A 16,805-nucleotide genomic window follows, 5' to 3' on the forward strand; every position below is an offset into this window, starting at 1 on the left:
AATTTCCCAAAAAAAAATATTATTAAAAAAGCAATTTCGCAATCATGTTATCCTCTGACAAATATTTTGATATCTGTGTTTCTTTGTTTATAAACTTCTATTGAATGTAGTATTTCATATTAGTCTAATTTTGCTAACTTGTTTTTCATATAATTTTTACATCCTGCATAGCTATACATGCAAACATCATGTGATCACTATTCAGCCTGACTATTGGCTGGAACAGTGTCATGTGATTTCTGTTGATTTATCCTACATTGCCATTGGCTGCCTGTTGTCTCTTCCTTAGGTTGTAGCCATTAGCTGCATTACCATTGCTGATTTTTGGAGATTTCTTTGGTGTCGAGGAATCGTGTGAGGCCTCCGAATCTGTGACGAAGAATCCATCATCTAGGGACTGAAGGATGTAAAAGATTTAGAATATTTCTATACATCATTGTATTAAAGAGCTAATTGATCACAACCGACTCAGTTCCACTATATGTACCAACATTTAAGCCTCTTCCATCAAGCCCCCATTTTCTATCAAAGTTTTACCCTGATCTTCAAGATTACACACCAATATTTACAGGTAAAATTTTTCAAAAAATCATCTCTAATTTACAGCTGATCATCTAATACTTTTGATGTCCTGTGATATAAAACCACACCGATTTAAAACACCAAAATTTAACTAGTCACAAGTATTTTAAGATATATGTCACCAAATTAAAATTATCACAAAAACAATTTTCGTTTTAAATCATGGGATTCAGTAACGGAAATACTCATTAAAGTATCATTAGTCTTTCTGTCAGCCTCTAATCATTTTTGTATCCTGCACCTATCACATATATTTTTGCTGTATTTGGCAGTGACGGAAAATACCTTTATCTCAGCACATGCAATAATTTGACTAAATAACTCTCTGATTTATCAAATATTACATTTAAATATATAAATAACTTTTAAAATAAGACAATCTATATGTTGTAATAAACAAGTTTATTTATGGAAATTCATAAAATGCTGTTATATCAGTTGAAGTTTGGAACTATATTTCCGTGCGGAGAAATTATTTTGGCATAAATCAACAGGCAAAATACAGCATAACATCAGGTAAACAAAGATTAAACAACAAAAGTGTAGAAGTTTTTAATTGTCTGAATTTCAATCAGTGTTACAGAATAAATAGAATACATGGTCAGTGTCTTAAAACAAACGCTTCATTTTGGCTTGGGTCAAAAAGACACTGACAATGTAATGTGTATAACAAACACAAGAATTATAGTTATGTCATTACTGTTTTATGTGTGGTTACGCTGTATTATTATATAAAAGAGCATCATACTTACTGTCCATCGCCATTTTTTGGCATATACAGCACAAAGGTAAACACAGATCACACTACCTATCAGCTGAAATATACAGGTAGATATAGGTAATTATATATATATATATATCTAGTCTACAGTAAACACAGATCACACTACCTATCAACTGAAATACACAGGTAGATATAGGTAATTATATATATATATATATATCTAGTCTACAGTAAACACAGGTCACACTACCTATCAGCTGAAATATACAGGTAGATATAGGTAATTATATATATATATATATCTAGTCTACAGTAAACACAGGTCACACTACCTATCAGCTGAAATATACAGGTAGATATAGGTAATTATATATATATATATATCTAGTCTACAGTAAACACAGGTCACACTACCTATCAGCTGAAATATACAGGTAGATAAAGATATTATATATATATCTAGTCTACAGTAAACACAGGTCACACTACCTATCAGCTGAAATATACAGGTAGATATAGGTAATTATATATATATATATAGAGAGCAGGAATCGAAATAAGAAATGATTTTTTAAGCCTTAACGATTTAGAAAAATTTGATTTTATAATGTCCTGCAGGGAATTACAAATTTCACTTGCTAATAATTTATACAATATGTTCCGGAGACGTAGCACTTTAAGTGAGTAATCAATGTTTTAACAGTGTCTTGTAAGCCATTTCTGGCTGAATATCACGTATGATTACATTTTTAGAATATATGCTTTAATTGATTCGTTGGGTAAATCAGAAACTTTTTTATATCGATTGATTATCTATTATTAATTATAATTAATTATTGTAGGTAGCATAAGTTTGGCAAACCTCGATGGTAGGGTTCTCCCCAACCCTTGGAATGCCAAATTTCACTACTGATGAATGTATCATAAATAATTTTTGCCATGTGTATTGTTTTATTATTTCATATATAACATGTAGCTACAGTATGGATGAGACCTATTTTAGTATTACAATATATATTATAATTTATATATTTCGTATATAATCCAGAGAGCTTGTTAGGTAGGGGCTGTCCCAATCACCTGTTCTCTGGATTACGATCTGTGATAAATAAGTTTTAATTCATGATAATGGATTTACCTGGTTAGTTTAATATGACTGATCCCAACGGTCTCACTATGGTTTTATATTGTGTACTTTACATATGATGTAATTGTGATATATGACACTTTAATAAACAAATTTGTATTGTATTGTATTGTATTGTATATATATAACATAGGTAATACATCTACTCTACAGTAAACACAGGTCACACTACCTATCAGCTGAAATACACAGGTAGATATAGGTAATTATATATATAACATAGGTTATACATCTAGTCTACAGTAAACACAGGTCACACTACCTATCAGCTGAAATATACAGGTAGATATAGGTAATTATGAATATATATAAATACATGTAAACTGTGGTTTTACATAAAATACACAGTAAACAGACCACACTACCTGTCAGTTACACAGCTAATTCATAACAAACAATAATAATCTATGCAGTTTATACTTCAGTTTAGGGAAATGGATTTGAACTCCTCTCATTAGTACACAAGTCAAACCAGATTGTGACATCAGTATAATAAGGATGTACTTACCTGTACTAAGAACCAGTAGATCACATATGATATATCTGTTTGCTTGAATAAATCTGTTCCAAATTTCAAACAGACTATCGCCTCTGTCAATGTGATGGCACTATAAAATACATGATCACTGATTACTTACACAAAGTCTGGGAAAAATAGAATGGTTCTGGAGCAGAAGTAAGGACAGAATGGTATAGATTAACGTCACAAGTAATGATGTTGGTCAAGGTCAAAAACAATAATTTAGATCAAGGAAAAAAGAATGGGTTTTAGTCAGAAATGCATCCTTTGATAGAATGATCAGGGGCAGAAATATGGATATATGGATGAAGGAAGTAGTAAGGATGTATGATTAAGGCCAGAAATGTTTTAGTATAGGTCAGTACCAGAAAAAGTGATAAATGGGTCAATCATGCAAAGAAATAAGGATATACAAGGACAGAAATAAGGATGTATAGATCAATCAAGGACAGAAATAAGGAGATATAGATCAACCAAGGACAGAAATAAGGAGATATAGATCAATCAAGGACAGAAATAAGGATGTATGGATCAACCAAGGACAGAAATAAGGATGTATAGATCAATCAAGGACAGAAATAAGGAGATTTAGATATACCAAGGTCAGAAATAAGGATGTATAGATCAACCAGGGACAGAAGTAAGGAAGTATATATCAACCAAGGTCAGAAATAAGGATGTATAGATCAACCTAGGACAGAAATAAGGAGATATAGATCAACCAGGGACAGAAATAAGGAAGTATAGATCAACCAAGGACAGAAATAAGGAGATATAGATCAACCAGGGACAGAAATAAGGAGATATAGATCAACCAAGGACAGAAATAATAATGTAGAGATTAACTAAGGTCAGAAATAAGGATGTATAGATCAACCAAGGACAGAAATAAGGATGTATGGATCAATCAAGGACAGAAATAAGGATGTATGGATCAACCAAGGACAGAAATAAGGAGATATAGATCAACCAAGGACAGAAATAAGGATCTATGGATCAATCAAGGACAGAAATAAGGATGTATGGATCAACCAAGGACAGAAATAAGGAGATATAGATCAACCAAGGTCAGAAATAAGGATGTATAGATCAACCAAGGACAGAAATAAGGATGTATAGATCAACCAAGGACAGAAATAAGGAGACATAGATCAACCAAGGACAGAAATAAGGATGTATAGATGAACCAAGGACAGAAATAAGGATGTATAGATCAACCAAGGTCAGAAATAAGGATGTATAGATCAACATAGGACAGAAATAAGGAGATATAGATCAATCAAGGACAGAAATAAGGATGTATGGATCAACCAAGGACAGAAATAAGGATGTATAGATCAATCAAGGACAGAAATAAGGAGATATAGATATACCAAGGTCAGAAATAAGGAAGTATAGATCAACCAAGGACAGAAATAAGGATGTATGGATCAACCAAGGACAGAAATAAGGATGTATAGATCAACCAAGGACAGAAATAAGGATAAAAACAAGTCTGCACCTGAAATAAGGATATAAAAGTGTTAACTAGAAATAAGGATATAAATACATCTTACTGCTTTGGTACAACTTTGAAAATATAAACCTTTTGAAAAAGTTGATTCAATATTGATATTGGTGAACAACATGGACTACTTACCAAAACATCCAGCACTGTGTTCCGAGGCGTTTACACTGTCGGTCTGTTACATAAAGGTAATACTGTCTGTAACAAAATAATCTAAAGTCAGCACCATGGATACAAAAAAATGAATATATACATCCTGGATACATTAATGTACAACATTATACATCCTGGATACAAAAAAATTAATATTTACATCCTGGATACATTAATGTACATCATACATCCTGGATACAATAATGTACATTATACATCCTGGATACATTAATGTACAACAAAATACATCCTGGATACATTAATGTACATTTTACATCCTAGATACATTAAATGAGTTCATGTAGTCGAGCCAACGCCGTGTGTTCTCGTGGGGTGGTTAGTAGGTATCTCCACTCCCCAGCTGGATACCCCCAGGTATGCAGGGTGATTGAGCAAAAGGGAAAATCAGACTATAAGAATCAATCACAACAGTCTGCGGTGTGGTAGTTACTAGGATTTATTATACCGTCTACCGGTTTCGCCCTCCTGGGCTTCTTCAGGACGACAACATGAATTTTTATCCCCCTAAGGTACATAAAATGCGGCTCCCTCAAAATTATAAATAGTACATGTGCTATTGTGATACAATTCAAAGTTCGTTCACTATAGTATATGATGTTAACTCTATGTAACAAAAATATAGGAACACGTTTGTGGGTTTATTGTATAGCTTACTTCCCAGGCGCCCATCTGGTAGCCTGTAGATTGTAGTATCCAAGAAGTTTACCTCCGTGTCACTGACCTCGAAAGTAAACTTAATCGTGGGGTGGTAGTGGTTCATAGCTTCGCGGAAGGAGGTGAGCGCCTCTCTGCCGTGCGGCCATATAAAGAATATATCGTCGATGTATCTCCACCATACTAATGGTACTAATGCTTGTGTGGAAAGGAATTTCCTTAAACTTCTTGGATACTACAATCTACAGGCTACCAGATGGGCGCCTGGGAAGTAAGCTATACAATAAACCCACAAACGTGTTCCTATATTTTTGTTACATAGAGTTAACATCATATACTATAGTGAACGAACTTTGAATTGTTACGTCACAATAGCACATGTACTATTTATAATTTTGAGGGAGCCGCATTTTATGTACCTTAGGGGGATAAAAATTCATGTTGGAAGAAGCCCGGGAGGGCGAAACCGGTAGACGGTATAATAAATCCTAGTAACTACCACACCGCAGACTGTTGTGATTGATTCTTATAGTCTAGATACATTAATGTACAACATTATACATCCTGGATACATTAATGTACATTATACATCCTGGATACAACAATGTACAACATTATACATCCTGGATACATTAATGTACATTATACATCCTGGATACAACAATGTACAACATTATACATCCTGGATACAATAATGTACATCATACATCCTGGATACAATAATGTACATCATACATCCTGGATACATTAATGTACAACATTATACATCCTGGATACAATAATGTACATCATACATCCTGGATACAATAATGTACATCATACATCCTGGATACAATGATGTACAACTGGATACAATAATGTACATCATACATCCTGGATACAATGATGTACAACATTATACATCCTGGATACAATAATGTACATCATACATCCTGGATACAATAATGTACATCATACATCCTGGATACAATGATGTACAACATTATACATCCTGGATACAATAATGTACATCATACATACTGGATACATCAGTTATACATCAGTTATATACATCAGTTATACATCAGTTGGACCAGTTATACATCAGTTATACATCAGTTATACATCAGTTAGGTTATACATCAGTTGTACATCAGTTATACATCAGTTGTACATCAGTTATACATCAGTTAGGTTATACATCAGTTATACATCAGTTAGGTTATACATCAGTTGTACATCAGTTATACATCAGTTATACATCAGTTAGGTTATACATCAGTTATACATCAGTTATACATCAGTTATACATCAGTTAGGTTATACATCAGTTATATATCAGTTAGGTTATACATCAGTTATACATCAGTTATACATCAGTAATACATCAGTTATACATCAGTTATACATCAGTTATACATCAGTTAGGTTATACATCAGTTAGGTTATACATCCGTTATACATCAGTTTTACATCAGTTATACATCAGTTAGGTTACACATCAGTTATACATCAGTTGTACATCAGTTATACATCAGTTAGGTTATACATCAGTTATACATCAGTTATACATCAGTTATACATCAGTTATGTTATACATCAGTTAGGTTATACATCAGTTATACATCAGTTAGGTTATACATCAGTTGTACATCAGTTATACATCAGTTATACATCAGTTACATCAGTTATGTACATCAGTTATACATTAGTTATACATCAGTTATACATCAGTTATACATCAGGTTATACATCAGTTATACATCAGTTAGTTATACATATACATCAGTTATACATCAGTTATACATCAGTTAGGTTATACATCAGTTGTACATCAGTTATACATCAGTTAGGTTATACATCAGTTATACATCAGTTAGGTTATACATCAGTTATACATCAGTTATACATCAGTTATACATCAGTTATACATCAGTAATACATCAGTTATATATCAGTTAGGTTATACATCAGTTAGGTTATACATCAGTTATACATCAGTTAGGTTATACATCAGTTATATATCAGTTAGGTTATACATCAGTTATACATCAGTTATACATCAGTTAGGTTACACATCAGTTATACATCAGTTTTACATCAGTTATACATCAGTTGTACATCAGTTAGGTTATACATCAGTTAGGTTATACATCAGTTATACATCAGTTATACATCAGTTAGGTTATACATCAGTTATACATCAGTTATGTTGTACATCAGTTATACATCAGTTAGGTTATACATCAGTTAGGTTATACATCAGTTATATATCAGTTAGGTTATACATCAGTTATACATCAGTTAGGTTATACATCAGTTGTACATCAGTTATACATCAGTTAGGTTATACATCAGTTGTACATCAGTTATACATCAGTTAGGTTATACATCAGTTATACATCAGTTATACATCAGTTATACATCAGTTAGGTTATACATCAGTTATACATCAGTTGTACATCAGTTATACATCAGTTAGGTTATACATCAGTTAGGTTATACATCAGTTTTACATCAGTTATACATCAGTTGTACATCAGTTAGGTTATACATCAGTTAGGTTATACACCAGTTATACATCAGTTATACATCAGTTGTACATCAGTTATACATCAGTTATACATCAGTTAGGTTATACATCAGTTATACATCAGTTAGGTTATACATCAGTTATACATCAGTTAGGTTATACATCAGTAGGTTATACATCAGTTAGGTTACATCAGTTATACATCAGTTATACATCAGTTATACATCAGTTAGGTTATACATCAGTTATACATCAGTTAGGTATACATCAGTTATACATCAGTTATACATCAGTTATATACATCAGTTATACATCAGTTATACATTAGGTTATACATCAGTTATACATCAGTTAGGTTATACATCAGTACATCATACATCAGTTATACATCAGTTGTACATCAGTTATACATCAGTTAGGTTATACATCAGTTATACATCAGTTATACATCAGTTATACATCAGTTGTACATCAGTTATACATCAGTTATACATCAGTTAGGTTATACATCAGTTATACATCAGTTAGGTTATACATCAGTTAGGTTATACATCAGTTATACATCAGTTATACATCAGTTATACATCAGTTATACATCAGTTAGGTTATACATCAGTTATACATCAGTTATACATCAGTTATACATCAGTAATACATCAGTTATACATCAGTTATACATCAGTTATACATCAGTTAGGTTATACATCAGTTATACATCAGTTATACATCAGTTATACATCAGTTAGGTTATACATCAGTTATACATCAGTTATACATCAGTTAGGTTATACATCAGTTATACATCAGTTATACATCAGTTAGGTTATACATCAGTTATACATCAATTAGGTTATACATCAGTTAGGATATACATCAGTTATACATCAGTTATACATCAGTTATACATCCGTTAGGTTATACATCAGTTATACATCAGTTAGGTTATACATCAGTTATACATCAGTTATGTTGTACATCAGTTATACATCAGTTAGGTTATACATCAGTTATGTTATACATCAGTTAGGTTAAACATCAGTTATACATCAGTTATACATCAATACCTACCTGCCAAACAATTATGAGGAGACACACTTCTGCCACACGACGATATGATGACATTGGGTCCAGCCATTTTACATCTGCCCAACTGATCAATAGAAACAGAATAGTATAGCATTTAATGCGACCTTGTAAATGTTTTGATGACATCAGTAATAATTACAGCTGTATACTTCCCTATGAACAAATGCTTCTTCTTTCTAGAAGAGTTTAATTTTTCATTATTATCATTTTTTCTAAATCTTTGTATTTTTTTCTTTTCACAATGGGTGTCCAATGTCCTCACTTTGAATACATTTTTAGCAATATAAAGGTATTTAAGCATCAACACACTCCTACAGATAGAAAAAAAAAGTTAACAGCATCTTACCTTACAGGGGTAAACTGTAGCACTATCCTCCTCAACTTTCCTGTTGTGGTGTGGATATCTCTGTAAGATTAAAATATATCAACAGTGATTTAAACATTAAGGAATACAGTGGTACACATATTTATTCCTTATACTGATAAAATCACACTAAATATACTTACATTGATAATATCACACATAATATACGCATTCTGATAATATCACACTAAATATACTGATAATATCACACTTAATATACTTATACTGATAATATCACACATAATATACGTATTCTGATAATATCACACTAAATATACTGATAATATCACACTTAATATACTTATACTGATAATATCACACACAATACACTTATACTGATAATATCACACATAATACACTTATACTGATAATATCACACTTAATATACTTACACTGATAATATCACACTTAATGTACTTATTACTGTCATTGATGGAACCATATTTTGATACATTGTGTATCAATGTCAGACAATGTGATACACTACAAGATCTACTCTGTTTGCCTCTAAATAGATAGATAAATGTAGTATCTTACTTGTGTTTCCATTTGATATCTGAATTTTTTTTAAACAAATCTTAAATTCTTTCATTTTTGCAAGTTTTTTTTGTCAGCTAAAAACTGAAAAATTGTGACATATTTCATAAATCATATATGAAATGAAAAAAAAATCCTTTTTTTCAATTAAAGCACATATTTGTCACAAGAAAAGTTACGGACGTTGACAATCGTTTAATTTATTTTTAACTAATGCACATATTTGTTACAATAAAGGTATGGAAGTTGAGGATCTTTTAGTTCAAGATGTTATGTTATTTATGTAATGTTCATCTTAATTCTCTAAATATCAAAACTTACTTGATACTTTCCCAATGATAATTCCTCATCTCCAGTTTCTTACACAGGAACATTCCAATCCAGATGCCAAGACCGTTACACACAAGAACATCCAGCACCCAAGCATCCCACCAACATTCAGCAAAGTTTGGCAGTAAGTGACAAAAGGCCATCTGCAAACATTAAACATATCACCAAATAAACTACCAGGTAACTAAAATTTAGAATTTTTTTTTTTGTAAATATACTGAGAGGAAAAAGAAACGCAATTAGGAATTTCGAGATCAACTACGGGAAATAGAAATGGGTTTTAGAATGTAATTATGGTGTAACTAGAAGATAGTTGACCACTCTCTCATCTATGAGAATTTCATTCATGTACGTTAAGTAAACCTTTCAAATTTGACGTTGATTCAAGAGTACCCCACTCCAAAATGAAGTGCATTCTGGACCCATCAATATCATGTGTGCTCCCCGCGAGCTGCACTAACTGCACAAATTCTTTTGTGCATTGAATTGATCGGGGTATTAACCCTCCTCATTGGTATATGATTCCATTCCTCATCCAGCGCCAGTGCCAACTGAGTGACGTTGATTGGCGGATTCGACCTACGTCTGTCCAACTCGTCCCATAAATGTTCTATTGGGGAGAGGTCAGGGCTGTATGGGGGCCAGTCTAGGGTGGGGATATTGTTTGCTGCGAGATAACCACGGCAAACCCTCGCTACATGCGGCCGGCTGAAACGTCCGTTGGCTCTGTTGTACTAGAGGAACAACATGCGGCTATAGGACTTGATCTCTATAGCGGACGGCCATAAGATTTCCCTGAATAACAACCAAAGGAGTCTTGACACCATGCGCAATCCTCCCCATACCATGACCGATCCTCCTCCAAAGCGGTCGTTCTCTATCATGCAAGCATCTGCATAGCGCTTGTGGGTACCTCTATAGACATGATGTCTGCCCGGTAAAGCGTAAACCTGGACTCATCTGAAAACAGGACCCTTCTTCAACGTTGCAGTGGGAAGCATCTTACGGAATGTGCGTTCAGCCATTGCATTCGTCTGGCACGTCGCCGTGCATTAAGCTGTGGTCCAACATATGGCCACAGCAGTCTTATACAGAAGGCACGGAGTCGAGTACACACTGTCTTTGGATCAATTGGAACATGATGATGCCCAATTGTGTTCCTTGCTGTTTCCGTGGCCGTCAGAAAGCGATTGCGTATGTGCGAAGGTTGCATTGCTCTACCCTGCCGACGCGTCTTCACACGAGGGCGACTGTTTCGGGAACGGTCTGCAATCTTTCCGGTGGCATGTAGTCTTTTGAGGAGACGGCAAATGTCCAATGGATGGACTCCAAATTGATTAGCGACCTGATTTTGCAGTGTACCTTGCATAAGAAGTGCAATGGCACGACCCCTCTCAACTTCAGACAGTCGTGGCATTTTTTACAGTGAACTGTTTATGCTTAAAATGTAGGAAATCAAGACGGATATGTCTTATATATTCACACACACAGATTTTGAACCAATCCTTTATACTGGGTTCGAGATATCATGCTTTTGTCTCTTATTCTTTTGTTTTGTACAAGCGGCATGCGCAGTTTAGTTATGTATCATTGATTTTAATACGATACCATAGGGACCTAACTCAAATGCACACATTTGTCAAGTTTCAAGGGTGTATATCAAGGATTTAATTTACAATATTAACTTTCTGCTAATTGCGTTTCTTTTTCCTCTCAGTACATTGAAAATCTTCAAGGAGGGGAGATACAAGAGTAGAATATAAGTATTGTTACACACAAGATTAGAGGTTTATTGAGTAGGTATTGAAATATATTTCTGAAATCTACAGAATGGCAGCATTTTAATAATGTCTCAATCCTGATAAAAGATAAATACTTTACACTGTATGTTTAAGGGATATTCTGCCTGAAAATGTCTTCCTTTTCTGTACCTTCTCTAATGACCTTTAAAACTATTGTTCACTTCAAAACCTCTCTCCTGTGGTTAGTTTGAACGGGCAAAATCTGTGGAAATGCTCCAAGCTAAACCATCTATATGTAGCTCATCAGGAAACCCCAGAACTAAAAGGTCTCTAGATCATTGATTTCTATGCAAAGAATTGGTTAAATACACAAGTGTGTATGATGTTCATTAAAATTTCTACTGGGGTTACAATGTTATTACTCCATTAGGCTTATTTTCTGTTGATTTTATAATTTACACGAATATTTCATTCTGTTCGGCTTATAACAACACAAACCTGCTGTTACAAAATCAGGGATGTAATATTGTTGTAAATCAATCTAGTTAGATCTATAAAGAATTTCTGTAAATAAATTACCATATATTTGTTTAAAGGGTATAATTTCAAGTGTACAATTACCATAAGAACGTAAAAAGATGACTTTATACGGTTTTCTTCAAAAGCATCCCATGAAATCCTAATTTATGCAGAATATCACTTTAATGTAAACCTGGGTTTTATCATTTGAACTTTGAATTTTCCAATAAATTGAATATTGTTACTAAATGCTTAATTAAACATTCCAAATGTTTTCTTTTAAAACTCAAACATCAGACTAATACTCTAACATCAGACAGGGTATTTAAAAGATGATTACCAGAAACTCAGACATCAGGCAGGGTATTTAAATGATGTCTACCTTAACCAGAAACAGAGTTTGAAAACTGCATTTTGTGAGCTTTCAAAGATGTCTGTTTCCTTTATCAAGCAAAGAGTGCAAATGAATCTGGAAAGCAGTTTACTATTCATCTAATGGACGAAAGTATAAAGTCAGCTGTCAAATTGTCAGGACGCATTTTTTTCACAACAGAGCTCTTATATGGATTAATTACATTCCGAATATCAGATAGGATAGATAACTCTAGTTACAACTCTAAAGACAAGGGGGATAAATCTTATTATACCTCTGTGATCTCCCACATAATGCTGATAGTCCAGAGAATTCCGTAGTGACGAATGAGCATAGCCTTTGTTATCCAGCCTAGGAAATGAGCCATAGCAAAACAATCCAAATGGGACACGATTCGTGGCAGGTCTATTTCAGAGCAGTTGGCAGCATATTCCTGAAATCATCAAAATCTTGTTTGCTGAATGAAATTATATCAATTGAAAGTTCCTCAACAAGGAAATAACTACTGAAACATTTTGTAATATTATGAAATATTTAAATCACAATTTCTTTTTTAAGACTCATTTGGTTTGGACACCACACCACTTTTTTGTCAAAAGTCAAGAGGAGACGTTTTCACAAACAAAATTAAATGTTGACATATCCGTTGTGTTCAATATTGTAATACAAGGTGAATGAATAAAGATTGAAAAGATCAATGCTTTTCACAAATATACATTAATTTACATTTTCAATATTTTGAAAACATTAGTACCTTGTTTTAACATTTTAAAATGGTTGTGTCGGACATAACAAATATCTTATGACACCAAAGACTTGATCATATTATTTGTTATTTATCTTAATGTAATTCTCATCAAAAACCCTGAGAACTGGGGAGGTTCTGTTACAAAATTAAATTTTAACTAAATTTAGCGGTGACTTTTATAACATTATACAACACTCCTCATGGCAGTAGACATAAACATTGATTCTGTACCTTTTCCTCCACTGTGATTCCCTCTAGCTCTGGATATAACCATTCCAGTATCCTTCGAAAGTCTTTCCTAGTTTGAAACAGCACGAAGACCAGGAAGATGAAGTAGAAAACACTTATCCCTGTCAACAACAGACAACAAAATCTCAGAAAATGACAATCTTCGAAAGTCTTTCCGAGTTTGAAACAGCACAGGATCATTTTATGCCAAAATTCAACTCATTCTCACTGGTGGAAGAAGAAGTTTGAAATGCCAAAGTTTATGCACAGCGGATTTGATCTTGGATTTCAGATATATCCAAAATATAACAACACTTGGTAAGGACCATCTCAGGATCATTTTATGCAAGATTAAGCTCAATCCCTCTGGTGGAACTTGAGAAGAAGTTTGAAATGTCAAAAGTTTATGCACAGCAGATGTCAGACGACAATGGACAAAGCATGATGGCTATAAGGAATTGTGTAAAATTCATTAGTATGGTATTTCCTAATGGATATATATTAGGAACGGTCAGTCCCTTTCTAGGATCAGAAAATGATGCAGAAATAACAGACAAGAAATTAAGGTCTATTGACAATGTGGCAGTGTATATAGTAGTTAGGAAGTGCCATGCTGGGTCAGCTGTAGGGCCTGGTCAGTTGGGAGACACCCCATGGAGACCTAGCTGGCCTTATCTTGACATATCAGTGGGTAGTTGATTTTGTTTTATAGTCTAAATGTTTTTTATCTTGTTAATTATTATTATTTGTAAAACCATGTTTATGTTATTTGAATGTACATAACGAGTAGTTCCTGACACTGTTTTTATATTTAAAAACTCACCTGTAAGCTGAAAGATATACACAGTTATTTGTAATGTAAAACAGTCTAAACTTAAATTATTTAAAGTTACATATAAATATGTGTCTTAAGTATAGATTTAATGACTTCATTATAAACTAGAGAATGTATTCTGTTGTATTCATTATATAAGTTACTTGTATCTGTAACAGTGTACGATGCTGCATACACACAGGGTAGAGCAGTGTAGGTGTCTTCAGCCAGGTACGGGTAGAATGTATATATATGTATTGTGATGTACCTAAAGGGGAGTAGTGTCCTAGGCTCGGTTATAACCGGAACAAGGACGTTAAGCTAAAAAAAAAAAAAAAAAGGGGGGGGGGGGGGGGGTGAGTAACTAATAACTGGCTCTATTCCATCGAGAGCAATGTTAAGATCCAACCTCAGTTATATAGTTATAATAAAGTAGAGGATACTGTTATCACTAGACTTCGATTAGGCTACACCAAACTCGGTCATAACATCAACCGTATTAAAAAGGAAGTCAGTCCATATTGTCCTAATTGTGGTGAATCAGAAACCATAGAGCACATACTGTTTGAATGTACCGCCCATGACAACCTTAGAACAGTTTTACAAAACCAAATTGAGGCTATAGACAATATGAAATTTGATTCTAAAACGGTACTCAAGCCTCCTAAACAACATAGGAAATATGTATTCGACCAATTAGCCTCCTATCTGACAGATATTGATTATATTGATAAAATCTAGGACAGCGGTAAAGAAAAAAAAAAAAACACACGCACACACACACAATATACACAATTATGAGTCCACGTCCAGTATAGACTAAAAACAAAAATAGGTACTACTTGTAGATCGTACAAAGTACTGTTTACTATAACTGGATAAACAGTAGGTGTATTCGTATCTACCTGGGCCCAACGGGTGTTCGGTAACCTATGGTAGGTAGGGAAACCAGGATACACAGCCCTCCATAATTGACTTTACAGGGAGGTGTATTCAACTCTGGACATAGGACCATAATTTCATCACCCCAAACATACCAACAATACCCTCCAACACCTACCAATAACACACACCACATACCTTAGCAGGGGGCGCTGTAGAAATAAAGTATGATCCCTTTTTAAGTTACCATACCCACAACACGTCATACATACACAAAATTATCACCCACATAAAAACAGCATACACTGGGCGAAATCCCCAAGCCAACAACATCCGTTACACAATCTCTTCTACTCTTCCTTCCTCCTTCTAATATACAAATCCCTGTTCTAGTAGGGTAGACATGTAGACGATTATACACAGTAATCTACAGTCTCCCGAACGACATTGTTTGTATAATAATTCACATTAATTCTCACTAATCCCAATAATCTACGCTAACCGGATTCCAGCACATTCTTTACATCACCCCATCACATCCACTCTCATAACTAAACTTAATAACACAGTTCCCCACTTTTAAATCCACTCTAGAACATCATGACTAGCCTTGTCAAATGGTGGCTAGAACCCCATCTATCAATAACAAACCTATACCAGCTAACAAGCTAAACCTATTTTCCAATTTCCTACTTTCCAATACGCTCTCCCGCTATCTTCTAAACCTCTTGTCCTTCGGAAGGGACGTTAAATGGGGGTCCGGTGTACAGTGAGTCACGCCGTGCACGTTAAAGAACCTCTGCTGGTTTTCGAAAAAAGAGAAGGCTAATTGCTAGCCGCCACAGAGCATAGGTTTATAATAGGGAAATATAGAGTTAGACTAGAGTAGGAATAGGTGTTTCTGTGACAGTCCAAAATTTCCCCGTTTTTTGTTTTTGTTTTGTTTTGGTTTTTTTTCATAGACGTTAGGGTATAGAAATAGTCAGATCTGTCCTCCCCACATTAGACCTGTTTGATGATTACTAAACAGCGAAATTGCACACCTCAATGCCTCGGCCCTACCAGCCCCCTCCCCCTTAGTGTCCTAGGCTCGGTTATAACCGGAACAAGGACGTTAAGCTCAAACAAACAAAAAAAAAAAAACTAAAGGGGAGTTTTTTAAGTGTCCTAGGCTCGGTTATAACCGGAACAAGGACGTTACGCTCAGAGTGATGCTGAGGAATTAAAATAAATCTATATCAAAGAGAAGCTTGACTGGTTTGATCACTCTAACAACAACTTGAAGGTCCTTTGACAGTTCAGATTTTTCAAAACTGAGTTGACATCAATCTATTTTCTATGTAACATCAACAGTTTGCTTAA

At 34.1% G+C, this 16,805-nt stretch overlaps 1 protein-coding gene across 1 annotated transcript; it reads right to left on the reverse strand.

Annotated features, from left to right (window-relative positions):
• Positions 1 to 247: 247 nt before the first annotated feature.
• Positions 248 to 14,577, reverse strand: LOC132561182 (phosphatidylserine synthase 1-like; the record flags this gene model as incomplete). The annotated part of the gene is made up of 11 exons (XM_060225909.1): positions 248 to 397; positions 1,335 to 1,397; positions 2,962 to 3,061; positions 4,613 to 4,678; positions 5,100 to 5,158; positions 8,889 to 8,970; positions 9,253 to 9,312; positions 10,129 to 10,280; positions 13,046 to 13,204; positions 13,751 to 13,869; positions 14,571 to 14,577. Coding segments are annotated over 11 exons (1,017 nt in total), but the record flags the coding sequence as incomplete, so codon positions are not given.
• Between the last annotated feature and the right edge of the window lie 2,228 nt (positions 14,578 to 16,805).

The sequence above is a fragment of the Ylistrum balloti genome, unplaced genomic scaffold, assembly GCF_031769215.1.
Source record: "Ylistrum balloti isolate Yb309-2 unplaced genomic scaffold, AGI_CSIRO_Ybal_v1 Utg371168, whole genome shotgun sequence".
In the NCBI taxonomy this organism is placed as follows: Eukaryota; Metazoa; Mollusca; class Bivalvia; order Pectinida; family Pectinidae; genus Ylistrum; species Ylistrum balloti.